The sequence below is a fragment of the Falco cherrug genome, chromosome 5 (genome assembly GCF_023634085.1).
Source record: "Falco cherrug isolate bFalChe1 chromosome 5, bFalChe1.pri, whole genome shotgun sequence".
Taxonomy (NCBI): Eukaryota; Metazoa; Chordata; class Aves; order Falconiformes; family Falconidae; genus Falco; species Falco cherrug.
Window position 1 is genome coordinate 73,953,356 of NC_073701.1, and position 27,961 is coordinate 73,981,316.

At 38.1% G+C, this 27,961-nt stretch overlaps 1 protein-coding gene across 1 annotated transcript; it reads left to right on the top strand.

Moving 5' to 3' along the window:
* Positions 1-1,216: 1,216 nt before the first annotated feature.
* Positions 1,217-27,949, top strand: GNAT3 (G protein subunit alpha transducin 3). The gene is made up of 8 exons (XM_005443451.3): positions 1,217-2,519; positions 9,232-9,274; positions 14,057-14,198; positions 17,582-17,739; positions 21,600-21,728; positions 25,906-26,035; positions 26,241-26,394; positions 27,759-27,949. Exons 1-8 carry the CDS (start codon positions 2,402-2,404, stop codon positions 27,947-27,949), a joined length of 1,065 nt encoding a protein of 354 aa, XP_005443508.1. The 5' UTR covers positions 1,217-2,401.
* Positions 27,950-27,961: the final 12 nt, after the last annotated feature.

Here is a 27,961-nt window from a genome sequence, read left to right on the forward strand (position 1 = left end):
GAGTTTGGAGGTAGAAGTGAGAAATAAAATAGATATTGTTAAGAGACATTGCATATTTAGAAAGTAATTGGTTTTACCTTTATTTCTATACACATTCTGTTTACAGCCTGCTTGTTTCAGACACCTACTTATTTAAAGCCAATTCCTGTATGTAGTCGTAATAGCAACAGAGAATGTTACAGGATGCACACTTGATTTTCTCCTGCTTTCACTCTAGGTAAAAATTATGTAAAGCCTTCATCTTGATTTCTTTACACATTTTCTTCCAGTATAACTGAATAGGACCTTGTTTACCATTACACTAAAAATTAAATGCAAAATTAATAAACTAGTATAAGCCTGGAACAACTCAGTAGTGAATTGGGCCCTTAACCTGGAGCTGATGTTCATTGCCATGATTTGTGATTTTATCAGTTAACTTGTAAATTCTGTTAGTGTTCGGAAATGCTGACTTACTTTTCAAATCCACTGAAATTCATAGGAGGACTGTACTTGCCTCGGGTTCTGATAAACAGACCCTTGGCACTGATACCACACCTCTGAAGCTGCTTATTTTCATTTGAAAAAAAAAAAACCCAACAGTTGTTTATGGTTGCATAACGATCTTATTACAGCCTATTTTAAAGAATAAACAAAGTAGGAATATAGGCTTAACAAAACAGAGCATTTTCTTGCAATGTAAACGTATATGCAAACATTCAGCTGTTAGTTACCAAGCACTGATTATTTATTCATTTCTGCCAAAGCAGTGCAGAGACTGAAAACATGGTTTCCTGCTCTGCCGACTGAGAAGCATATACTGAGAAAGCACGACTCCAGAGCTTTATTTCAGTTTCTGGTCTTAGTTTTCAATCTGAGAATACACTCCCTATTGAATGGGACGAGCAAAGCAAACAACATGTCTTTTCTCAGAAGGCAGCTTGCTCTGCCTCTAACGGCACAGAACTCCTTAGTACCACTGGTGACCATTATTCCTCTCGCTCCCACCTTCCCCATCCAGTACCAGTTGCCTTCCTGTTACACCTGGGGCCCACCTACTTCTGCTGTGGGAAAGCTTCTTTTCAGAAGGCTGGATGAGTTAAATGCTTTGCCTCTGGCCCTCTTCCTCACTTATCTTCTGACCTAAAAATACACCTAAGGTCACTTAAACTGATCTGTATGCTTATATTTATCTTAAACATTATTTTCAGGCTAAAAACTATGAGCTTACATACTGCAAATTCAGAGTGTTATTGACTATTACTAGTCAACAATTGTAAGATTGTAATATAATCCCATGTTTGTATGTATTATATAATTATAATACTTTATAAAGTAAGTATAATGTTAAAATGAATTATAGTCTTGCACACCAGTGAGATTTATTTTATTGAAATTCTTAATCAGAAGAGAAGGAACCAAAAAGAAAGTATTTTTGATCTTTTAGTCCTGACAGTCCTCTTACCCACTACCACAATATTACAGGGGAGTATATTTCCTCAAGATACTGCCGACACCACATGCCAAGTAATATTTCCACCCTGTTGCATAAAACACTTCTGTATTACTATTGCTATGTATGTTGTATTACTATGAAGAAACTAAAATGAAATTATTACGTTACAGAGAATCTGACCTGTGTCCTTTGTTACACGAAGAAGGCGTGGTACTTTCAGTCAAAACTGATAACTGCTAACAAAATCGTAGAAAAATGGAAGACTATCACGTTCATCAAGGAATGGCTGAGAAGAGTATCCCAAAGATGTTACAAATTGCAGTACAAAGTACCCATTACCATGAGAGGAAAATAAATGTACTTGCCATAATAGGAAAATGCAGCAAACATATGTATGTTAATTAATAATTCAACCCAAAATATGTCTTAACTATATGAATCCAAGTTCTGTCATATTTTAATAAAGAATATTTATATTTAGAGCTATAACCATGGAGAAAGATGAAAAATAAATTATGCAAATACTTCAAAGACATATAAACCTTTTTTTGTTCCAGGGCAGAAACATTGACTGACAAGCTGAAATTTTTTTCTTTGAGCACAGTTATTCCCAATTTTATTGTTTCAAGGCATTCTGCACATTTCTTTGAAGCATATGACAGCGAAACCTGTCCAAACAAGGACTGAGGTCTATCCGCACTGTGGTTTTGCTCTTGGATGGATCATTTTAATTCTATGACATCACAACAGTACGTTTTTATCTCCTGTATAAATCCTTGACTATAGCATCTCCAGACCATGTGACAGGTGAAAAGGAACTGTTTGATTTGAAGGCTGAACACAGAGGCTGAATGGGATTTTTAAATTTTCTTTAAGCACAGGCTGTTGTTCTCCTTCTGAATTAGATCAACCAGTCTGGCAAGAAGCAAATCAGTTGGACAAACAGAGGATTTTAAACATCTTGAGATGGGCAATGGATCCAGTTCTGAGAGCAAGGAGTCGGCCAGGAGATCCAGAGAACTGGAAAAGAAGCTCCAGGCAGATGCAGAGAGGGAAGCCAGGACAGTCAAACTACTACTTTTGGGTAAATACAATAGAAATTGCTCATAACGCTTCTCCATTGAAGGGTTATTTTGCTTTGGAATTACATTTCAGTACAGTGAATTTCCCACCTTTCACTGTTTTATTTGAAGACAATCCTGTAATACACGCACAAGTTATTTTCTGGTTGTAAATAATCACAAAGTCACAAGAAACAGGCTGGAAATAGCCATGTCACTGCATGTATTCAATTTTAAATATTACAAATACTTGCCTTTGAAAGGATTTGATAAATGAGAAACTACTGTTAGAATAAATGTTATGATGCTTACATACACAGAACGTAGCACAAACTTACCTTTTGTATTTCAAGGATCTATATGCATTTGTTTGCAGCAGGATTAAGTAAGATAACGGGTTACACAGAAAATCCGCAGTTGTCACAAGGTATTGATACTGTTTGTTTTCTAAAGTCTTGCACTTAATTTTTTACAGAAGCAGAAAGTGACTTAGGAGGACTTTTTTCAATGTATAAAAAATATATTATGGAGCGTAGAATGGAAGATAATGAAATGAGATGAACACAGATGAGTGTTCTCACAGACAACTGCTTCTAATGCACACTATGATGAATTTATTAACAGCCAGCATATTTTCTTGATATAGCTTTATTCTTCTCTCTTTTTTTCCATGGTACTGCATAGCCTACAAGAAATAATCAAGAGCACAATAACACTGCCACTGTCTTAATATTTTTATGCTGACAGTATGATGCCTATTATTGAAGTTTATATAGATTGATTACAAATGAACAGAAAAATAGTCTTTGATCATTGAAATGTTTCTATTTTTTCCTTCATTGTAACCACAATGCTTACAAATGCTTTTAAACTGCCATTTATTCAGACTTAGCTAGATCCCTTAGATAAAGTAAATCGGCTTAACTCTCTTGTTTTGTATTTTATGCAAAAAGTCTATTTATACCTGTTGAGAATCTATTACAATTAATAAAGAAATAAGAGAAAACCCACAACCATGCAGGTTCCTCAAATAATAATAGGAAAGTAGCTGTTTGATACAGTTTATGTACCATCAGTATTCAGATGGTTTACAAAGCTTTTCAGTCCAGCGGAGAATATGAGGATTTTCTGTGCCACCTTAATACAAAATATTGGCCCCACTGAGGCAAGCTTGAACCGGTCAGAAAACAGAATAACATTTTCATTTAAACTTCCACAAAGTTTCAATACTTTTTATACATTCTTACAAAAATGAATTGTTACACTGAGTTAGAACCAGGGTCCATCTACTCCAGCATCTTGTCTCTGATCTTACCCAACACTGATCCATAAGGATAATGTAAGAAATCCTTTCAGAGGAATTTATAGGATAAAGAGCAATATATAAGATAAAGAGGAATTTATAAGATAAACAGTTTAATGATATATTTTGATCTTCAAGTTTTCATGACTTTGCAGTAGTATTGGAGGCTGTCTTACACCAGGACACAAACTAAATTACCCCTCCAGGAACATAGGTATGTATTTAGTATTAGCAACTTCAGTTTTAAATGTTTCCTAATGTATATAATCAGTGTTCTTCTGACACTATTAATATCAGTCTCAAGATGCCTTTAGTAAAATACTTTGAGATTAATTGCAAGCCATGTGGAAAAGATTTCTATTTCATTCATTTCAAACCTGAACATATTTTGGATTCATCAACTACACAAGCAAACTTTACCTGAGACAAGATGATCATTAGAATCTGAAATACTTTCGCTTAAGTCTTCTTTATAGAATAAATTTCTACATTATCTTCCTTTACTCATGTCACACATGATAAAGATTCAAATTTGTCAGCAGATAACATTTCCTAAGTTTTTTTTTCTCTGGGGAACTATTACAACATATCACAAGGACTTGGTAAAACACATGTTGAGTGAGTAAAGAAAAGATTATAGACCTAACAGCTTGAATTTTCTTGTTCTTAAGAAAAAAAAAGGGGGGGGGGAATAAAACATGTGTCTGTTTTGAGCCTATTGCACAGCTAAAGTGAAAGTGTCTCTTGGACACCTGGAATCACAGCTGCTTAAGCAATGTGTATACAGGGCACCATATAGCACCCTCCATAGTCAACAGTGAAATGGACAGATAGAATATTAAATCTACTATGTTCAGATCTGTATCTGTTGTCTTTCCATACCTCTGGGTGATCTCTGAAATACTCAGATCTTACACTTCATAAGTCAAAGGCAGCTCGATTCAAGCGAACCAGCCTAGCCCTACCTTAGTCCTAGGTTTCTGTTCATTCAGACCATGTGTTGCCTTTGTATTACAGACCAGATATCACCATTGTCTCTTTTGTAGTAGGCTGATGGGCAGAAAATACTCAGGAAAAAATGGATATGTACATCATAAGTTTTTCATTATGCTCTTATTCTTAAAATGTAAAAAAAAAAAAAAAAAAAAAATCTGACCATTTCTTGAGATTATTTAATATCTCGTCTGGTCTCTCTGCATCCTCCAACTGGTGCCTTTACAAAACAGAAATTATATCCAGAAAACAAAGACACCACATTTATTTATGTTGAGTTCCATGATCTGGGCAAACACATTATCTGTGTTGAGGTGATAATTTAGAGTTTATATGACATGCACATAAAACCTGCACATATAAACTGGGGGAGGGGAAAAATTATGCCATTTTCTGATGTTCCTCACTAGTTGTCCAGGAGCCACCTGAGGGTTAAGTCTTCCGTGTTAGGTATTCCTATGTTTTCAAGGCCATCCACCCCTTCACCTTGTCCACAAATCTAGCCTATACATATTTATACTTCAAAAAAACCCAGATAGTTTCATGAGTCTGGAACAAACTCCAAGGTGAAAGTTTTATTTCCTTACTATCAGGGTCATATCTTGCCTACCACACCACATGCGGTTTATACACTTTGTAGGAAGACAGCTTGCAATTTATTTGTGTGCAAAGTACAGCACACATTTCAAACATGGCCAAAACAGCTGATGTTCACAGTGAACCTTTCCCAGAAACAAGAACTTCACTTCTGTTGAAATGATCATTAAAACTTTGAACTTATTAGTTTTCATTGTATTAATCCATAGCCTCATTGTCTACGGTTTTCAGTGGCAGGACAAATTCTGCCTTACTTGAGCTGATCATCCTCAAGTCACTTTACCAAGAAATACTCACTTTTAGGGCACAGGTCACTGAATTTAATATAAATATATGCTTCAGGGTGTCAAAAATTGAAGCTGTTTGTTCGTTTGTTTGTTTGTTTTAGGTTTAGTAGTAAATATTTTTATTCACTGACTATAAGAGGTCTCTGACAAGTAGTGTGAATATAAAAGTTTATAGTATACACACTTAAAACCAGTTCAATGAATCAGTACTGTTGTGCTGAAGTCAGGCTTGAGTTCCTGTTACTAACACCTCCACTGGAAGTAAAGACTTTGAGCACAAAGTCAGCCCAACAAACCTATCGATTGGAATACACAGACTTTCTTTTTTTTGGGGGGGGCCGGGGGGGGTGAGAATTTAATGAGGGTTAGATTATCAAGCATTGGAACAGGCTTCCCAGGGAAGTAGTTAAGTCACCATTCCTGGAGCTGTTTAAAAGACATGTAGATGTGGTGCTTAGGGACATGGTTTGGTGGTGGACTTGGCAGTGGTAGTTTAATAGTTGGACTCGATGATCTTAAAGGTCTTTTCCAGTCTAAACGACTATGATTCTATGATCTTAGATCTTTTCTCTACTTTCTTTCTCTCATTGAGAAAGTTTGTTGAGTTTGGTAAGAGGACCAGGAAGATACAATTTCCAGTCTAGTTCACAGTTTCTAGGGCTCTGAATGGCAGGCAGAGTTGTAAACCTTTTCTGATTTTAATTTGAAGATTTTATTTTCCTGCTTTTTGCAGGAAAATGCTTTTATGTCATGGTCACTGGCATTTGTGACAGGTTTCAAACAAAATATTTAGACAGTGTTGTGGGGGTTTTTTTTAATTTTTATTTTCTTACCTTTATTGCTAGAAACTTTCCTAAACCAAACCTTTACTTTCACATAAATAATAACAGTAAAGAGATATTAACTCTGAATCTGAGACACAAAAGCAGCTTAAAATATAAAAAAGAGACTTCTTCAATGGCTCAGCAGATGTTAATCTTGAAAGGGGCTTGTATTCTGTCCAGTTTCCACAACTATTCAAACAAATTCTACTTAGAAAAACAGTAACATCAAGTTACAGCTGAGGTCCTAGGTTCTGTTCTCCTTTGAATTTGAGAGATTCTCACCACCTTTCAAGGCACCTCCAGTTTTTTCTCTCTTTGGTCTCTGTGCCTTGGTGGCCTGCAGGGAAGGAGTAAGGTAGTCCCTGAGCACTGGAGCAATTCGTGTCAGGCTGCTGGGGGATGGCTCCTGTGCAGCTCGGTGCCTGCAACTGTGCCACATGGCACTTCGTTTTGCGTCCCCTCTGCAGCCCCAGTCTGGCCAGAAACAAAATGGACTTGGGACATGGCCAGGTGCAGTTTTAGATATCCAAAGCAAGAAGAAGGCAGGTTACAGTCTGCCAGAGTGCTGCGGGTACAGCACCTCGCTGAAGGTAGATGTGATATGCCCTGCAGCAGGATGAATGTGACCTCTGGGAAAAGCTGTGGGAGCAACCATCCATTGACCTTACCAGCACCGAGGACATCTTTCAGCTCCCAGGAGAAGGGCCAGAGCTTCAGGCACTGACCAAGATTTCTGTGCCTTTATCCATCTCAAGGAAACTCAGCATCCAAATAGAAACAGCAATCACAGGTAAATTTGAAAAAGCTATAGGATCTTAAATATGTGAAATTCAAAATACAGGCTATGGCATATTATCAGTGGTCTCTACCAGGCTGAGCTATAAATCTTCACAGTGAGAGAGTTTTTCAAAAGTCAGTTAAACTTTCCAAGCTTCAGGACAGGACCAAAGCTTGACCTAAGTTCTCACCTTTTATTCATAAATTCTGGGCTTCATTATAATTGCCCTTTTCACCGCCTCCTAAAGAGAAGCTACCTTCAGCTTCCCACGCAGGCATGTAAGGGTTATCATCATGCACTTTTGCCACTGTTTCTGCAAGTTGAAGGCTATTGTGGTGGGTGGAAACTCAGCCCTGTCCCTGCACTCCCGCCCTGGGGCCGGGCCCAAAGGAGCAGGCTGTACAAGAGGTGGAAGGAAGAAAGGAAGCAGGTGCAAGGTAAATTGTTTGTGACCCATTTCCTGGGGTGCAAATTCTGCTACAACTAACGTGATACTCCAGAGCGAACCCAAAGTCTGAAAGTCATCTGTTGTTTAGATAAAGGCATTAACTGGATCACAAATTAAAAATGAGCAGAGGTAGAAAAATGCACCCAAAAGATATAAATTACGCCTCCCACTCTATTTCAACTTTGCTTTTCAGATCTGGAACTGCGGTTCATTTCTATATTATATTTCCTGGCATTTTTCCATGTGGTGAATGTATGCCCTCTCAGCACAGACTGCTCTCTTCCCTACAAAAAGTGTGTAGCAAACACTACCTTGCCAACAGGACTTTACCAAGTTCTTCAGAAGGGCACTGGAGGGATAATAAATGATCTACAGCAAATTTGCATTTATTCCAAACTGTGGCAGATGGCAGCATCAGACCATTTTACATAGGCTCATTTTTTTCTTGCACTTTCCGCCGTTCACATAATGGATTTTAGAAAATGCTTTGCGTATGGCTTGCTGTCTGTTGTGATTCATTCAAGTAAATTAATCCCTGTCATTTAAATGTTATTAGCTTTACAAAATCTGTTTGGAAAGTCTGTAATTAGTTTGTTCCTCAGTTAAAATAGCTATGCCCCAGATTTTCTCTTTTGTCAAAAGTACTTGACATCGTCCAGTAAGGCAAATGATAAGCTGCAAAGAGAAAAGCAGTGATGAATCCTGTCCCATGGATTCACAGTCAAAGTTGAATCCTCTCTTCAGGTGCTTTCAAAATCCAGCTCATTTAGCAGTTCTTGCCAAGACTCATCACTCTGACAGAAGATGATAGTCACGCTGATTTCCAGTGGAGAAGGTCCCTCCCTGCCAGCTCTGAGGATTTCCTGCAGAATTGTTCCCAAGCTGGATCTGCTGCTTTGCTCTGCAGGCTCCCCACTTCCAGCCGCATTACTTCATAGGAGAAGACCACGGAGCAAAGGAACTAACAAAACACCAGTGTCAAGACATTCGCTCATGTGCTGCCTCTGCATCATGAGCTAGACCACATGCAAGTCTCCACATTGTTTTTCCAGTTGCTCACAGAGCTGGCTAAAGGGCATGGAACTGGCTGGTTTGGCTCACAAAAGGTCACAATACACATTAAATGAGCAGCTACAAATCATGTAATGAGTGAGACACTGTGAAGCTGTAGTTTGTTCATGTTTTTCTGCCCATCTGCCAGACATGAAATCAATATGACCCATATTTTATTTCCTTGCTAAATTAAGGAGTCTATATTTTTCTCTTAATTGACCAAATGTTCTTCTCAAATGTCCTTTTCCTTTCCAGAACTCATATTTTTACCAGGATTTAATCCTTGTTAGGTCTGAAGGGACACTAGGGAGGGTTATAGTTAGTACAATGGGGATCTAAAACCTCTGCATGTCTCTTCATAGATACAAAAATCTGTGTTCCATAGAGTTATTTTTAATACTTGCTGCTTATTCATCTATCAATCACATCATTTTAACATTCCCCTTCTGCAGGTGCTGGAGAGTCAGGAAAGAGCACTATCGTAAAGCAAATGAAGTAAGTATATGAATATTCATATCAGTTGTTGAATTTGGTATTTGCAGTATAAGCTATCTAGCTAATGTCTTATTACAATATTTATGCTTATTTGAATAAAATGCAAAGAAACATCATTCAAATCAAGTTCTTATTCAACCACATGAAGGAAAACACAAAGTGACTAACACACACAGCTGGACTGGTAATCAAATCTGTCTGATCAAATCATGCACTGGTCCGACTCCTTACTGAAGACCAGGGAAGTTTCTTCATTGGCTTTGGCAGGAGTCACAGTCCTGTAGTGAGAACATGGATGTATGAGACAACCAGCCATGGCGGATCCACCCAGCCTAGCATCCTGTCTCCTGCAGTAGCTAATGAAGGATGGCTGCACAAGATTGTCAGACCAGGCAAGCAAACACACAGTAACACTTGTGCTGGACAGTATTTGATGATCTGTGATTTAGGCACCATCCTGAACTGGAGATGGCACCTCTGTGTTCGGTAGCCCTCATTTAATTCATGACTATGTTTCTCTGGAATCTTTTTTGAACCAGTGTAAAATAATAACATCCACAATATTCTACAACATGTAGTTCCACAGTTCAATTGCATATGATGTGAATCATCTCCCTTTGTTCAATTTTATTTGGTTCTATTAATTTCATTCTATTTCACTGTACTGCAAGAGAAAATACTGAAGTACTCCCTCTGTAGGTCATTCTCGGTCTCCACAGACTTACTCCAGCTCCTGCCAGAGGCCAGAAAATTGTTCTCAGGTCTCCCGCAGGCCAGGTGAGAACATACTTAGCCACCAGCCTACGCAGTGGGCAGCTGCTACCTACCATCTAGCATGGGTAGGGACACTCATGACTTTTGCAAGGGAAGTATCACCCTAAAAAGCTTTCATACAATAATGAATCTGGGGAAAAAACAGGCTGTACAAGCTCAAATGCAGAAATCCCTGTTCAAATTTAGACTATCTGGATAGGAAGATCTTGTGTCTGCACCACAAATCTACTGCAAGAATAATTGCAGATATTTGTTCAAAGTACGCATGATGCCCCACAGATTGAACTCAGTAGCTCTATTTTGCCTGGCTACAGAGGACGGTCCAATTTGTGTGGTGTCCGTTTACAATTTACTATCACAATATTTTCACATATAGTAAAGCAGGCTAATGCTACATTCATTCAAGTTATTCTTTTAAGGGTAGCCAAAATACTAGTCATGTATCTGGCTTAAACAGATAATCCACCTGAGTTCAAGAGATTGTTCTTACACAGGCAGCAAAAGCCTTCCTTCACTGTGTAACCTGCTAAAATATTGCTGTTATATCTAGCCTTATTTTCATAGACAGTGTTCAGGTCGGCTCCCTAGACCTGTCCAAACACAGAAAAAAAATTACACAGGCACTGCAACTGTTTAGACGTGACTCCACTTTCTAAGCACCGATCTCTTGCCGTGTAAAAATCAAGCAGTTTTATGAAATCAGTAATACTATTCCAAATTTAAATTCTCCTATTTCATATCTTCACCAATGCATTTAAAAGTTATTTATTTATCTATATTTATTATATAATATATTAATTAATATTTATATTAATATATAAACATATAAATCTATATAATGCATATAAATTAAATATTATCTATTTAATTTAAAGAGTTAATTAAAAATATTACGTCCTAAAAGCAATTTTCTACTATTTAATCTGCTCATTTTGTAATAAGACAGATGCAGAACCATCCATAAATACTTTGCTAACTTTTTTGTTCCATTTAAATGATGGACAACTATTTCTGTTTTGAGTTCCAATCAGGAGGCCCACCCTATTCAGCAAACCATTGAAATGTATTGTGCTCAGAGCTTCCCCAGGTAGGAGCGGATTAAAGATGTTCCTCGGAGTTGAACACTTTAACAAGGCTGGTAACTTTTAACAGCAATGAGGAGGGGGCAGAAAGCTGCAAAGCTGAGAGCTATCTTTAAAGCCCTGTGCATTTATGAGCTATCAACCTGATCACAAATATTAATTATTTGACAGGAAAACTGTTCATGAAAATTACAATTTTTCATATAAAATGTCATCTTTCTGTCACAACCAAGGACTTTTTTAAAAGAGGTTTTTTAGTAAAAAAAAAAAAAACAGTTATTAATTTTTTCAATTAAGCATAGCATTTTCTAGAAAAGACTGATAGTTGCTTACAAAAGAAATAATTTTGCTGAAAATACAATTTTCCACTAAAATCAGGGTAATTTTACTCCTATTAATACAATTTGCTAATTCATAAACCTCATTCTTTCAAGAGTGAAGGTTTCAGTCGAAGATAAATCCTTCCACTGAGCTTTGCACAATATCATCCGGTGATCAAAATATAAATATGCTGCAAGGCCCTAAAAAGGCTACGATGGTTATGAGGCAGAACTAAAAAGGAAAACTAAATAAGCTTCTCTGGAGCTCTGTGCTTCTGACTAGATCATTTCCAATGTGTGATCTAAGCTTTTTAAAACCAGGTTGAATATTTCTATGCAGTGCTCTAAGTTAGCAGTACAAACATACCACAAATAATTCAGTGAATGAACAGCAGGAAACTATTTGGTAACCCATCATGCCTTCTGAGACTGAATCTGGTGAGAAGCCCTCCTTTCATGAAAAAAAAAAACCAAAACAAAAAACAAACAAAACCCAGGAGATTAACTTTTTTTGTCCAATAGAAATATAATTTAGATACGACTGGTAGCCTAACACCTCATGCCTTCAGCATCCTGCATTTATTTTTTAAAGGTTGTTTATTTTTTCAAGGAGGATCAGGGAACAAAATTTTCCAGTTGCTAACATTCTCCTTCTGGCCACACAAGATGTCAGCCTGTTCTACAATCCTTCCTTAAAAATTACAGATCTTCAATAAAAGCAGCAAAATTCACCACCGATTTAACAGGTTGGCAAACATGCCTTCTGCCAGACGATGTAATTATAATAATTAAGAAAAAATAATAATAAAAAACCCATTAAAAGCCTCAGACAAAACCAAGTTTTCTGCCTGTAATTACAGAATCTAGTCGTATTTCAGAATCTTATATTTTCTTCCTTCCTCTGTTCTTCAAAGGTAAAAAAATAATAATAAAAAAAATTACATTAAAATGTAAAATAGCTATTTGTGGACTGTGTTAGGGCCTTTCCTTCTTTCTCATCACAGATTTTTGCAGCCACAGGCAAAACACCCACCCTCCCCAGAAATCCAGTTATGGCCACCGCTGTGAGACACACAAAGTAGTTAAACCAAGTTCATGTGCTTCATGGGATTTGCATTTCTAGCTACTTCATTCCATGATTTATAGATAATCTGCTGCTTTCACAGGTAGTGAGGGTAAGAGTGAGAAGAATATGCCTCAGTACCGGTGTAAGGGTACCAGATGGCATAACACAGCTCCCCTTTGTCTTTCTCCCAATTTCAACAGGATTCCTGTAATTTGAATCTTGGATTCATGCTGAACACAGCATTAAAAACCCCAAAGCTTCAAAACAGAGTTTATGGATTTGCCCAGTCGAGAAGTGATTGGGGAAGCATTTAGAGAACCTTTTTTTCCTACAGATGCTACTCCTACAGACACAAGAATGCAACTTTCGAATTTTCTGACACCCATCAGTCAGAGAGATGTTAAGACACATTCAGTTGTGATACGGGCTTTGTGCATGTGTGTGTGAGAGTGAATTATTTTCTGAAAGGGCTGGCTTCTCTCCTTGAAGTGAAAGTCTCCCCAGGACACACACCTATGTGCATTCTGGGCTAACCTGTCAGGTCCTTTCATGTCATCCCTTTCTGCCTGTGTAGCCCTGTCCAGACTGTAACTATGGCAAGAGACATGGGGAAAAAAAAAAAAAAAACACCAACCTCAAACCCCAGAAACGATTTATTTAATAACCTGGCTTTCATCAATGAATGACTGAGATGGGGAAGAACAGAGTTTGGTGTCTCTTAATTGAGAATACGCTACACCAAAACAGGTGGCGTTTTTCACAGCTCATGGACAAAGGTGTCTCTAAGTCATAATACAATCTGCAAAGTGATCTTGGAGAACTTTAACCGCATGCCATTCCCTATCAAGGAGAATTATGAAATTATAATCCTTCTGTCAGGGTTAGGTTAATTGAATTTGACTGTTAAGGTTCATTGTCCTTTGGAATACAGGCCAAATCCTCTGGAGTAATATCTATGTCCCCAAAGCCTGTAGATAACAACAGTAACACCTTTCAATAACTAGAAATTGTAACTGATGTACAAAGAAGTATTAAAGATTTTTTTTGTTTTCTTGAGGCAGGATGTCACAGTGTAGAAATATTTCTGGAATAATTATTCCACTCTAGGTAAGATTCCAAATAAAAATGAGAATGATTACATGAGCAATGTGACAGCCCATGACTAATATTGTGCAGATGCCAACAATAAAATATTTGGGATCTAAGCAGCTATGCATACACAGGAATGGGCCTGGGTCTCGTTCTGGATTCATACATTATCTTATACTGATCCACAAGCCAAAAAACCAACATGTATTCACCAGACTGGGAAGCCAAAACCCAGCCTCATAAATTTTAACCTCACATAGTTGCAGGAACTGCTTTTTACCTGTTCCAGCAGAATAGGCAGATCAACCATTGATAAATGCTTTTCCATGGGCCAGATGGATTCAGTTCTTTCTCATGCTGACCACAAAAACATCTGATCCAACTTTTCATTGCTCTTTTTTTTTTTTTTAAATGCATCTCATAAACTTTTTGTTTTCTATTTTTGCACCAGGATTATCCATAAAGATGGTTTCACCTACCAGGAACGCATGGAGTACAGATCCATCATTTACAGTAATGCAGTGCAGTCTATCCTGTCTATCATGAAAGCAATGACTAAGTTAGGAATCAGTTATGAAAACCCAGCTAGAATTGTGAGTATGACACCCTTTCTCTTGAAATAAGCATCAGAATACATTTTTTTGTAGAGGCTGGTAGAACAAAGAGGGTTCAGTATTTGTTTTATGACAGTGAAAACTAAGCACTGCTTGACTTACATGTGACAAGATGTCCTTACTTATTTTTGTTTTCTCATGACTGATGCCTGAGGTCTAACCTTTGCATAAATAGTCATTTTGTTTGTTACAAAAGAAATGTTCAACTTGCAAAGACATAAAAAAAACCCCAACAACCTTTTCTTAGCTGCTTAGTCACTTACTTATTACTATTGAGAAATTAATAGATATTGCCCTTTTATGAACAAACCTTGGGGCTCAGCCATGTAAGGAAGGATTATCTAGAGATGCTGGGAATATTTCAGTTTGGTATTGCTCCTGGAGCAGAGCCCTCCCCGTTGCATGGATGCAGCACTGGTGTACTGGCACTGCCGAGAGCCTGACCTTCCTGGCATAGTTAGCAATCCTGTGCACAAGCACATACAGCAAAAGCCACAGTAAGATCTGCTATCTTCTGGCTACCACCCTGAATTTTCAGGGACAGAAGGAAAAACAACTTTTCTTCTCAGTGCAATGATTTAGTCTATTGCCTATAATTCAGACCTTGACGAGAATTTCTCAAATGCCTGTCAGAATATCAGCTGGTTGCAGTTTTAGCGAATTCTGCCTATCCCCTAGAGGTTTGCCTTAGAGGGAAATGCATTCACTTATCTGAAAGAGCTTTTCTTTTTCCAGAAGTCTACATTTCATTAAAATGACATGTGCTACTTTGACCCAAAAAACGATAAAACTTCAGACATTACTAAAGCTCATACAGTCCTTTGACGAAATATAAACTAAATGTTTTCTTCCTGTATACTTTTAAGAGTCCATGAATGCAAGTCATCCAAACAAACGTAACGGTGTCCAAATGCAGCACACAGCCAACAGGCCCCGTGTGAACGTGCTGTGACTTGGCCTGTCTCTCAATTGTAATAGACATGTGCACTGTGTGAGGACCCATCCACCAATCTACATGGCCCAAGACGGCCAAACCTGGCAGCACCTACCCACAGGCCCTGTGGCTGAGGCTCAGCCTCTGATATCCACTACGTGGGTCAGGCTCTGCCACCTGTAATTAAGTTATGTTCTGCCTGTGCCCCGGGACTTCAGTCTCTTTTCTCAGCCCTGCCAAACTTTAAACCTTCTGAGAGGTTTACACGTGTTCACTCATTGTCTGTCATCTATGCCACTTCTTTCATTACTTTCAAGGGATTTCACAGCCTGGGGAACTGGGAAGTGAAAACTTTTGTTAAATAGCTCAGTTAATTTCTTAGCATTACATATAACCAAATGCTGAAACTACAGGTTCTGTAAGTTTATCATTTCCAGCACAGTAAGCCTACTTTTATTGTCACTGGCAGAACAGGCCTCTAGGAATACAGTTGAATACACCTGTACAAACTATTTGCAGTGCCTGCCTTCTTTTCGCCCAGAAGCACATAAGACTAACCTGGTTCTGAGTTTTTAAAGAAAACAGAAATTTTGGTCACATTTATTTTCATCGGCAGTAAACATTGCCCTTTATTCCAAAAACAAACTTAGCTTACCTTTTCTGTAAAATCGTATGTCATTTAAAAACTTGAGTTGTTTTGATGTAAGCTTTGATTTCAGCTGGACTTTGTTCTTGCTGTGTTCTGGTCCCAATTTATCTGCTTAAAGTCACCCAAAAGCAACGGATTTACCCATATTTCAGGACTGCCTGCAAATACCTCATAGTGGTCCTGAAAGTGCCTCAGCACATAATTTTGAACATCTGTTCTGGGGAGAGAGGTATTTTTTTCTTCCTAAAGTGCCATTGCAATTTATTTTTAATATGAAAATCATCTGAAGTCTGTCTAAATGCCAGAGAGAAACAAAACATTATATAAATCAAGGTTATGATTAACTCAGTCTGCCGCTATCTTCCTTTTTTACGTAAGAATCAAAATCCATAGTTGCCACCTTTTGCATAATAATCTGTGAATGTTTACCATATACCTGGATGGGCTGAGCTCAAGGCTTCTCGTTATAGGCTATTCAACCAGCAAACCCAACAGTGCAGGAGGATAGCTATAATCATTAAATGATATGTGGCAGCTTGAAGGAAGGAACATTCCAACTCATATCTTGAAGCTGAACAAGTGTGTGCCCTGGAGAGCAGCCATGAAGACAAGGTGCACATGAGAAAGTGTGACTCAGTTCTGCTGATCCTGGCTCTGAGCAAGGATGAGGGTGTAGATGGAGCAAATTTAATGTAGAAGGGTAATTGCATGGCTGTCCTCCTTCGTCTTTCAAATTAAGGCCGTCCTTTAGTGGTTATTCCTTCCTTTTTCTTCTTTTTTTTTTTCATGCTAACTCAATTTCTCCAATAGTTTAGAAAACCTGCAGTGTTTTATTTTTGATCATTCTCGCACTTTTACAAAGTCTCCATAAATTGCAATTTCTATTGAAACATATAGTACATGCTTAAAACAAGTATTACAAATTACTGTGAAGATGTTTCATATTTTGGAATAAAAGATACTCCCTGCCAGAAGAGTGTCTGTCAGAATCCATTTATACTTTTGCAACTATTGACTGCAAGTCACTTCAGTTGTCTACTTATACAGCTAGGAAGGAATTATGTTCTATAATTATCCACTGCTCCAACAGTGTATCAAATGACCCTATTTTAATCATGCTCTTTATTTACATTACATTCCTGAGCTGTTAACCACTGAGAAGAAATATTTTTAATGCAATAGATTACTTGAAGTATTTTTGGATTGACAGCAAAAGGAAGAAATTACTGAATAATACTTTTAAAGTACTTAGGATTTATTACTCAGTTGGAGGTTTCTTTTTCCAAATAAAAGAACATATGGGAAATAGTTATATTCACTTTGCCACATTTCTCACTGTGGCCTACAGCTAGAAATTTTTTCTTCCAAATACATTCAAAAATATATTTAGCTATATATTTCTGCTTTGATGTAGTTATATTTAAGCTTTAAATATTCTTTTGAATTTAGTTTTTGGTACCCCACTACTCTGTCTTACAATAAAAGCCTTCCTACAAGTCAAAGCTTTTGTGAATACCTATGGTAAGATGAAACTGAGCACCTGAATGAACAATAAAAAGAGGAAAACTGTATCATGTTTTAAGTCTAACCTTGGCACTGACTAAAGGGAAGTGAGCCTGTAGATGGATGCTAACATGCAAAGGCGAGTACAGCTACCTGGAAAAATCAGTGAAAATGAGAAAATTTGCCCCTGCAACTCCTTGTAAACTAATCATGTCTTCAAGGAGGTGGAGGGGCACAGTGTGCTTGCACAATATTTACTGTAGATTTTCTCTTTAGGAAGACGAAAGGAAGCTGTGTGCCATGGCAACAGCTCTGGAGGATGGCGACATGTCTTCTGAATTGGTTGAACTCATCAAACAACTGTGGAGCGATGGTGGGACTCAGGCCTGCTTCGCAAGGGCAGCGGAGTACCAGCTCAACGACTCGGCAGCCTAGTAGGTGACCCCAGCTGCAGGCGCTGAGCAGCTGGCCATTACCGTTATGGACAGTGTAAGAGGGCTTGTGACAAGACATCTTCCTCACATGCAGAATAAATGGCCTACAAAAGTTATTACTCATTAGCCTGAAAAAGAATGAGGTGGTTTGTTAATGTTTATAATACATTAGAAATGTTTAACTGAAGGAAACAAGAGGAAACAAGGAACAAATTGTTCCTGTGAGCTTGTTTAAACTCTAAAAAAAAAGAGCCTATTCTTTTCATATTCTATTCATATTTCTATTCTTTTTTAATTCAAAGATTGGCATAATGAGAGAAAGGGTGAACTGAAACAGCTTAGGTTTTACCTAGAGTTCTACTTTGAATGTATACATTTCAAGCTGCTAAACGTAAGCCTGGAGAAAACTGTAAACACTTGCCTATAAACTAACCTGGCTGCACAGGTGGTGTCACCGCCCCAGCATCCAGCCGCTCTTGGCCGGTGGTGCCACAGCCGCCCCCCAGCCCCACGGCCCCCGCTCCCCTGCTGCGGCCCGGGAGCTGGCAGGCAGAGAAGCACAGGACCAGGGCTGTTCAGCTCCAGCTCCACAAAGGGTCACCATTCGGCCAGGGTACATCTCCTCAATTAGATGTAGTCAAGCTTAGGCTTTTCAGGAGTCCCTGGTTTGGTTGCTCCACTGGCTACACTGGTCCTGCTTTGCTGCTTTCTCCCTAAGCTCACACCAGGCCAGCAAGGGAGGCTCAGAGTTCTCCCAGCCTGCTTAAGTCTGACTCTAGACCTAGGGCAGAGGGTTGTCCCAGGTGAGGTCCACCTTCCGAGAGGCTGGAGGCTTCTCTGCTCCTGCAGCTTCTCCTGCAGGCTGAGGGCACCTGCAGGGTGATCCCCCCGGGCTGTGGGGTGTCCCTTGTCCCTCCCAGGCCAGGAGCTGGGCGAACTGCAGGCAGCAACAGCTCACTACCTGCAGAAAGCAGAAAGGATATACCCTGAAAATATTCAAAATTCTTCAGCTCTTTATATCTTCAAAACAAGAATGAAGACCTTCCTGCAAGATACTTAAAGGAAATATTGCCTTGCTGATCTGTGCCTGATAGGGAGGTGTTTTACGGCAGCCTTGTATTTCTATAGCAATGCTACAGAGCGGCGTGTGTTTTCCCAACACAGCCTCTCTGACCCAGCGCCACAAGCCTGTAACAAGTCAGTCATTATGATTAAAAAAAAACACTTCTTGAAATTAAAACAAACAAGCAAAAACCCCCAACAACAACAAGAAAAAAAAACCAAAACAGGGGAAAATACCTGCTTACCCGCTAACATTCTAAAGCATGTACACTATTCCTGGCAGCTTGGGTTTCATAGCCTAAATAGATGATAGTCTAAAGTAATTCCCTCTGAGTGTTATGGGTTGTGTCATGTTTCCACCTGCAAAAGTTTTCAGTATTTAAGGCAGCTAGTACATACTGTAAAAGAGCCAATAATCTATTTATTGCTACAGTTACATGAAAAACAACAGTGGTATGTTTTTCATCTGCTTGAACACTTCCGAAAATCCCACTAACGTTCTGTCTTCATCTGCTGGTACCTGATGCTTCTTGAAAATCTAGCCTTTCGCTCTGAACCATTAAAATCAACCTAATTTTTGCCCTTGATGCTGGGCTTCTAATGATCCCTTCAAAACTAGCTAGAGTCAATCAGCCATCTAATGCTATACTTCAATTTCTTTTAAAACCAAACCCCTGTTTCTCAGCTTCTGTGAATCAGTGTGGACAGAGTATTGATTTATACTGTGTAAACTCTGACTTTCTGAGTTACCTTCTCTTAGTCTTTTCATTATTAATTCATGCTAATGAAATTTGATCATTGCCTTTCCTCTGTGTGTTTTAATTGAGAAAAAAGAGATCTTTTGAATAATAGAAAATCCCCTGCATGACAAACTTCTTTTTTAGACTCACCTGGAATTAATCCTGTTTCAAGATGGAGTGATGGGTAAGGCAGGGGCAAAATCAGGGTTATAAATCATGATCTTAAAAGTCATTGTATAGTTACCAGTAGTTCATGGTGCTTCTTGCTTTCTCAGCCATTTGCCTCTCAGGCAATTGTCACCTAATTCAAGTTAAAGAAAGATCAAACATTTAGACTAACCTACTAGTTTGCATCCTCTCTTTTGCCAGTGGAGAGTCGGCCTGTAGTGTCCCCTTGGAGCTGCCTAAGACTCTAGGAAGAATCTGAAGGTGCCTCTCTTGCTGCATTAACTAGACAATTAACTTCATCTAAGTTTTTATACAATTACAATTGGCTGTGTTGAAATAGATTCAGGTATTTGTGACTAAGAAGTATCAGATATTTATAACGAATTTTATATACTAGTGTTTATTCTAGAGCTTACATGTTTTATGAATTGCAAAATGTCTTGTTTCTGCCTTCCACTAAGGTGAGCTGAGATGAGTTTGCCTCAGGTTCTACTCAGAGAACCAGAGATATATTGCATTTTTTTAAAAAAACAGGCTGTTTCCTAGACTCAAATGATGGGCAAACATTTAAATAATCAGATCAACTCCAGTGCTCCTTGTTATTTTAAAATAAGAAAATCTCATTTTCAAGCATTACTTACTAATCTCCATTTGGAAGATTCTAACCTTTTAAAAATCTTTTTAATTTAATTTTTTTTTTTTTATGGAAGTATTAAATATTGCAGACAAGGATGGTGAGCTGTGAGGTTTGTTTGGGTAGTTGTCTGGATAAAATGAACAGCAGAACTTCATGCTGGGCAGACTTTGTGTTAGAGAAGAACAAAAAAAAAAAAAAAAGCATGAAGCCTAATAAATATTAGAGAGACTGTGCTCTGTTTGTCAGAGACAAGAAGCTACAAATGGAAAGGTTCCAACTGGGATACCAAAAGCTTGAAAATTCTTCAATGACTTTATGTGGTTCCTTGCTTTTGGCTTTGTTCTTTATTTGAATATTAGTAGTTAAAAGGTAGGAATCTACCCAGACATCACCACTTCTTTTCCTTTTGTCAGTTCATAACCTCTTTACACAGACTCCTAGACCAGACAGTAAGATTCATAGGCTCTATCCAGCCATTTCAAGAAAGTTGCGTGCCCCTGGAAGAGACAGGAGAAGGGCTGGTGGTAGGACAAGAACAGGCTTCAAGGTCAGAGTTGGATTCCCATTTCATGCAGGTTTTATCTCTGTATGCCAGATGTAAAACCAGATAGCCTACTCTTTTCCAGGGGGTTGTGAGAGCACTAACCTAGGGGGTCCTCAGCTTCATTGAAGCTTCTGGTTTTGATTACAAAATCATTTTTTTGAAAAAAATTACCATGTACTTTCCTCTTGTAAACTGATAGGTCTACAGAGAAACAGCCCCTAAATGTGAATTCCTCCAAAATGTTATGTCTCCCCTTTCACGTAGGAAGGAAGATACTGTTACAACAGGTCTGATAGTATGTGATAACTTCTGGTCAATCTGCTTCTGAAAGACGCTTGCTTTCAGGACAGGTTCGTCCCCTGTGGTGGCAATTCCCACTTGCTGACAGCAAATGGACAAAACCCCTTTCCTGACAAGGTGGGCTTTTACCATCCCTGAGGAAAACGAGGATTTTCCTGAACTGAAAATTCTCAGAAAGATGTTTATTATATACACCTAAATTACACTTCTATATATAAGAAGAAAAAAAGAAAAAAAGAGAAAAAGAAAGCTTCTGGATTGTGGATCTAGGTTGTATAAAATCCAAGACTATGGTATTTAAATGTGTAATTTACATAAAATACTTAAAAGCAGCTCAATAGGAAGCGATTACATAATATTTGTTTTACCTGTTGAATTCACCAGTCACCATTTCCTTTACTCTCCTTAGTTACCTCAACGATTTGGATAGGTTATCAATGCCGGACTACGTGCCTAGTGAGCAAGACGTTTTGCACTCCCGAGTGAAAACAACTGGGATTATAGAGACTCAGTTTTCTTTCAAGGATTTGAATTTCAGGTACAAACCCCATATCTGACAGTTTTCTGTGGTTTTATCTTAAGGATTTTCTTTGAAAAGTAGTGACCTATTATATTATTGGTAATCCCGCTGTAATATACTTGAATTCACTCTTATTAAATATTTGAAAGAGCTGAAAAAGCAAGATACTTTAGTACCAGTGCTCCAGTTTTAAGCATATAATGGATCATTATTAAGTGATCTCAGAATATCAGGTTCTAAAAGGTCATTTTTACATATGTGTCTAAAAAGCATTATTTGTATCCTGCCATTTGAATAATCGTTTGAGACATTTATGAAATTTGCCTACTTTAATGTCCTTAACAGCATGCAAAACATTTGATGACTACTAATTTGAATGCACTCTCAACCTTTCACTCTCTTCTTTTGAGAACGGAAATAACTGCTCTTAACAATGGAATGCATTACAGTTGGCAAAAAAATAGTGATTTCTGTCCCATGGGAAATTTCAGTATTAGCATGCATGCTTTCATGCTCATTTAAGATAAAAAGCAAAATGTTAAAAAAAATCTTGAATATAATGTGTCTTGAGAAATTTGACTGAAAATAATTGACACTTCTAGATACTCAAGATTTTGTTATGCTTGGTGAACCAATTAAAAACATCTAATTCCACATGAAAATTTATTTGAACAAATTATGACAGTTTCAGTGTTCTATAATGCTTTTCTCTATGGATTGGATTCTATTTCATTCTTAATTTAAATGTTGAGGTGTATATTGAGGAATGTAGTCTATAGAAGAAATTGTCTGTACAGTTAGACAAGTGTATCCTCTAAAAGTGTAAAAGCACCAGGATTATAAATTTTACGTTTTTCATTGGCTTATTTTTTTTTTCTAATGTGGCAATTAACAGCCCCAAAACCACCTATGCTACCACACAGATGCTTTGACATAATAGAAATTACATATACAACATAAGACTCAGAAGTAGATGCCCTGCGAATAATTTATTATCTCCTATTAATACACTGGTCACACATTAAAATTAATCACTTATCCACAAACACTACAATGCGATGTCATAGACATCATCTTCTTTTTCTCTGATTAATGTATTTGCAGACAGCTTTGTACGTTGGAAATCTCAGCACCTTCAGTTACAGTCATAGTTTATGTAAGAAAATCAGGATGAAGAAAGAAAATCATCAGAGTGCAAACCCTCTTTGACATGAATGTTACCAGTCCTGATATTAGAATATCAGGATTAGCACCTAGGTCCAACTGAAATGCAGCACAACTGAGAATTGTTACCTAAGTGTCTGTAAACAAGAGGAAGGCTCCTAATGCCACCACAAACACAAAACCCACTGTGTTTAGCCTCTCTGCTACACATCACAGTAATGGTATGTGAGTAAATTCATTGGTGGTTTTAAGCACTTGAGTAACACCAGTTAAAATCACTACAAAATAGTCTTGAGGGTTTTGAGCTGCCATACGGATGCAAAGCAGCTATAAATCCCTCTTAACCAGTCAGTTACTGCTACTTTGTATTGCCAGAGCAACGCAAAACAGCTGGGGGATCCTGATGACTCTGCATTTTGATAAGTACCATAGAAACAACTATAAAGAGAGGAACACTTCCACATTCAGTGTGAGTTTTGGTTGAAATATACTTCAAAGAGGCTTCGGGTCACAAGCCATACATAGATTAAAAAAAACATGAGCAGATGCCTCAATCACTAAACACTTGTCCCTCTTCTGAACTGAATGAGGCAGAAAACATTTTGTATCTGTGCAGTAAAAGTCTAAATCCCAGTACTGCTCCAGGGAACTGAATTACAGTTGCACAGACAACAGTTCCTGTTATTTGCTGTCTTCTCAGTGGTTTCTTTGCTGGTTTAGTATAATTTAGCTTTCTTGAGCTCTTCAGTTTATTTCACTAACATTGGTTTTGATTTCCAGAGCTCACAACATAACTAAAATATTTTTAAAAGAAGGTCTGATCCTCATAGGTCCTCTCCTGCTGTTGTTTCCATTGATGTGCTAGTCGGAGTTTTACTAAAATCAGGCAAGCTTCAGTCTTCAGGTCTCACTATATATATCATTAGGACAAATATACAGCTAGCACCATATCTCTACCTAAGTTTTCCAAGAGCAGTGCTGGAAAAATATAAAGCTTTCAAGGCTAACTCTGACTGTCTTGGTAAACGAAAAAGATCATCTCAGAAATACATTTTCTACCAGTCACAGAGGGACTTCATTTCTACATGTGCTTATGTTAAGTTTTGGGCTGACATGAGAAGAGCTAAGTAAACTAAGGTTAGTACAACAAAAACTGCTCATAAGCATTGCCTCTGGCCTTGATCTTGCTCTATTTTAACTGACTTCTCATAAATATTCACAAGGACATGCTAAAAGTTTGCAGGCAGTGAATACAGATTTGTATGATGACGTATGCTTGCAAAACTTCACTGCAGATTAAATTTTGAAGCTTTTCCCCACCCCATAACCCTGATTTCAGTTACATACCACAAATCAAGGAAGACATATAATGGCAGGTGACTTTTGGGTGCTAATCACAACCAAAAGTCAAGGCCCTTTATTCATACTGACATCATTCTTCAGTAGGCATACTGAACCCAGTGAAGATATGCTTGGAAGAATGCCATTACTATTAAAACCTTGCTCCACAACAGCTTTCTGATTTCCTAATAATTCACATTTATGGACACCCAATGATCAGATAAAGAGACAAAATGTACTAGAATTTTTTTTTTCTCTAATTACTCCTCAGCTGCAGAAACAGTTCCAGCATTGGGAAGGGTTTCATTTCTTCTAAGCAGGATGAAAAATGATAAACAATAACTTTTGTTTCCACCAGCTGCAGTGCTGATGGTGAAGAAAACAGAGGATCAATATACTGCAAAAAATGCTGTTTCAGTAACGAATTATTCTTGCTCTGTTTATTACTGACATGATTTTTTTCATTCTGAATCCCAATATTTTCATTGCTATAAAAACTGAGTTGTGTTTCATTTTCAGATACTGAAGGAGATACATCCAGAGAGTAAGATCTAATGCATTTTCTTGAGGGAAGAGATAATGCAACAGGGGATTAGGTTTTACAGTTATAAGTTCAACAACAGGCAGCACAGGGAAAAGTTATTGTGCACACAAGTGAAAACAGAAAAATTAAGGGTAGGATAAATTTGATTTTTCACATGTTTTTCCTCTTTTCTAATGCACTTGAAAAATGTTCAAGTTTGGCACCTTTTATTTCAGAAAACTAGTGAAAAGAAAGCACTATCTATCCCTTGTCACTGAAGAACTGCAAATCTAAATGGAATTTTGAAAGCTAGTGCTAAGCAGAACAATGGCAGCTTTGACAACAGCTCCATCTCAGCTGGGCCCTAACTAGGGTCCTAACCAGATCCCAGCTCGGTATGCTCAGCTGGCTTTGGACTGCAATATAAAGTCCATAAAAATTCTGTATGATTCTACCCAAAGTAGTGATTTCTGGCAAAGACTGAAGGAAATTAATGCAGAGGAGGACAGCCCTACATTTTTTTCCTCTCGGCAAATAAAGGGATTCTTGCTCTCCATGAATTCCTTCTTAAACAGCAACTAATGAGATTGATAGGGCAAAGACCACATACACACAAACATGTGCTGCAAGTCCTTTAGCTAGCAAAGTGATCGCACCAGGGCAATGAATAGATGACTGTTTTATTCAATTAAACACAGCCAGTGGGTCAGCCTGTGACTGGGTTCCAGTCGCATGCCTTACGGATCAATGTGTCAGTTCACTACAAGCAAAACTATGAAGTAAAAAATGACTCTGGATTTGAGGGTCTTTTGTCGCTGTTTCGCGTACGAACTCTGTCCTGAACAAATCCTTGCCTGCAGAGCTTACTTCTGCACTGAGCTTTTACGTAAAGCCCCATTTCCTCAACGCAGAGTGCCACCTGAAAGTACTGAATCTATTTCCTATATGCAGGTATTTAAGCCTTTATGTTTCATTTTATGCCCACTACAAAGCCACAAATTATAAATAGTATGCTTTGACCTGCTGGGAATAGAAACAGACCAATATTTGGAAAAGCTAGATATTTGACTGTCATTCATCTCCAGTTGCACTCTGCACATTAACAGCACAACTATGTCTTTATTAGACAGTGCTTTACATTGTACTTATATTCTTTTTTCTCCAAAGGATGTTTGATGTGGGTGGACAGCGATCAGAGAGAAAAAAGTGGATTCATTGCTTTGAGGGAGTTACTTGCATCATATTCTGTGCTGCACTCAGTGCCTATGACATGGTTCTGGTGGAAGATAAAGAAGTGGTGAGTCAGAAGAGCCAAAAAACCCTTTTGCTGCTAAGTTTTAATGTACTCTCTGATGGCGTATCAGAACTATTCCTGTTCCCTGATAACCATTTAAAGGCTATTATGCTGTATTGGTTCTTGCCAGTAAAGAACATTACAGTAAAAACGACATATAGGGATGAGATTTGTCAGTCTCTCATGTTTACCTTTTGCATGTCAACAGAACAGAATGCATGAAAGCCTTCAGTTGTTCAACAGCATCTGCAACCACAAGTGCTTTGCAGCCACTTCCATTGTGCTGTTTCTAAATAAAAAAGACCTCTTTCAAGAGAAAATAAAAAAAGTTCATCTGAATATCTGCTTTCCTGAGTATAATGGTAAGTCTGGGGTTTTCAGAAGAAAATACATTTGGATGACTGGTGTAGGAAGTGCATTCAAGACTGAGACTTTGACTCAGGTCACCTATATATAAGCATTTAAAACCTAAACATCTTATCTAAGCTACTAGCCTTTCTCTCAAAAGAATGGTGGGGGACAGACATGGCCAGAACCCAATCAGTCCCACCTACTCATCATGCTTATCCTAGGGTGGGGTTATCTCTGGAGATGCTTATTTTTCTCCACTGGTGGTAGAGGAAGCTGAGAGAACTAAAAGTTTCAGATGGTTGAACGGTGGTGTCATGAACCCAGCCAGTATTTCAGTAAAAGTCAGTGGCTTATCACTCACACACACCATAATTGAATCCAAGTTTTCTGACATTATTTTGGAAACCCATTCCATAAAAGGAAGTTTGCCTCTTTCTGTATGCCACGGTGGTGTCTATGGGAAATAAGAAACAGCAGCTGTTCCCAGCTGATGCAAAAGAATATATGAGGCTATATCAGAAAGTGCCAGAAAACAAAACAAAATCTGTTGGTATTTTAGTATTGACCTAATGTATTTGGGGTAGGGAGTGTCCAGAATTAAACATATTTAAAGCAATATTATAATTATTATTATTATTAGAAAATGGGTTCTGTGCACTTCCTGAAAACCAGCTCTTTTGCTCTGTTGCTGAGGATGCATCAATACTGCAACCCAAAATTGCTCAGTGCTTCACTGGGATAATCAAACATTATGTGCCAGACTCAGTGGAGCTATGCCACTTTACACTGCCTGAGGCTTCAGACAGGATGGGAGCCAGCGAGGGCTCTCAGCAGCAGCCTGCCTCCAGGAGCCTCATCCTGCTTCAGACCCATAGCAAGTCCACCATGCCAGTGTCCACGCCTGCTGTTGTTCTAAGGGACTACTACTGAAAGGCAGAAAAGCTGTGTGAAGAAATTATGACTGAACATTCAAGCATCTAATTTTTTCCCTTTTTCTTTCTTCATTTCTTTACCGCTTCATTTTTTGTACGTCCCACCAGTTTCATCACCTGATTCCCTTTGAATTTAAGCTCCTTCCTTTTTTTCTTTTGTTTTTTGCACTTTCTGCTCTCTCGCTAAGGTCTTTAACTGTTTCATCCTGACTTACTCAGGAGCATTTCAATTCAGAAATATAGACTTCTGGTTAGACATTAAAATTTCAATTTAGGTGGGCAATTTAGATACAAAATTTTCATACTTAATGCATGAAGTTCATTCCCTTCAGACAAAAAGAAAGAAAAAAAGAAAGGAAAAAAAAAGAATTCTTGTTTCTTAGCAGCTGTGAGGAACCACCAGTTGAAGTGTCTTCTCTTCCTTTTACTGTTTTCTCCACCAGGATTAAATACATTTGAAGATGCTGGAAATTATATCAAGAAACAATTCCTAGACTTAAACATAAGGAAAGAAGATAAAGAGATATATTCTCACTTGACATGTGCCACAGACACCCAGAATGTCAAGTTTGTATTTGATGCAGTCACAGACATAATAATCAAAGAAAATCTGAAAGACTGTGGGCTTTTCTAGCAATTCAGCCCC

Bases quoted from the DNA above. Each gene is read 5' to 3' on its own strand.
- GNAT3 (XM_005443451.3), top strand. From the start codon at position 2,402: ATGGGCAATGGATCCAGTTCTGAGAGCAAGGAGTCGGCCAGGAGATCC. The intron at 14,199-17,581 runs GTGAGTATGACA...TTTTCTCTTTAG, and splicing joins ATGAAAACCCAGCTAGAATT to GAAGACGAAAGGAAGCTGTG. The intron at 17,740-21,599 runs GTAGGTGACCCC...TACTCTCCTTAG, and splicing joins CTCAACGACTCGGCAGCCTA to TTACCTCAACGATTTGGATA.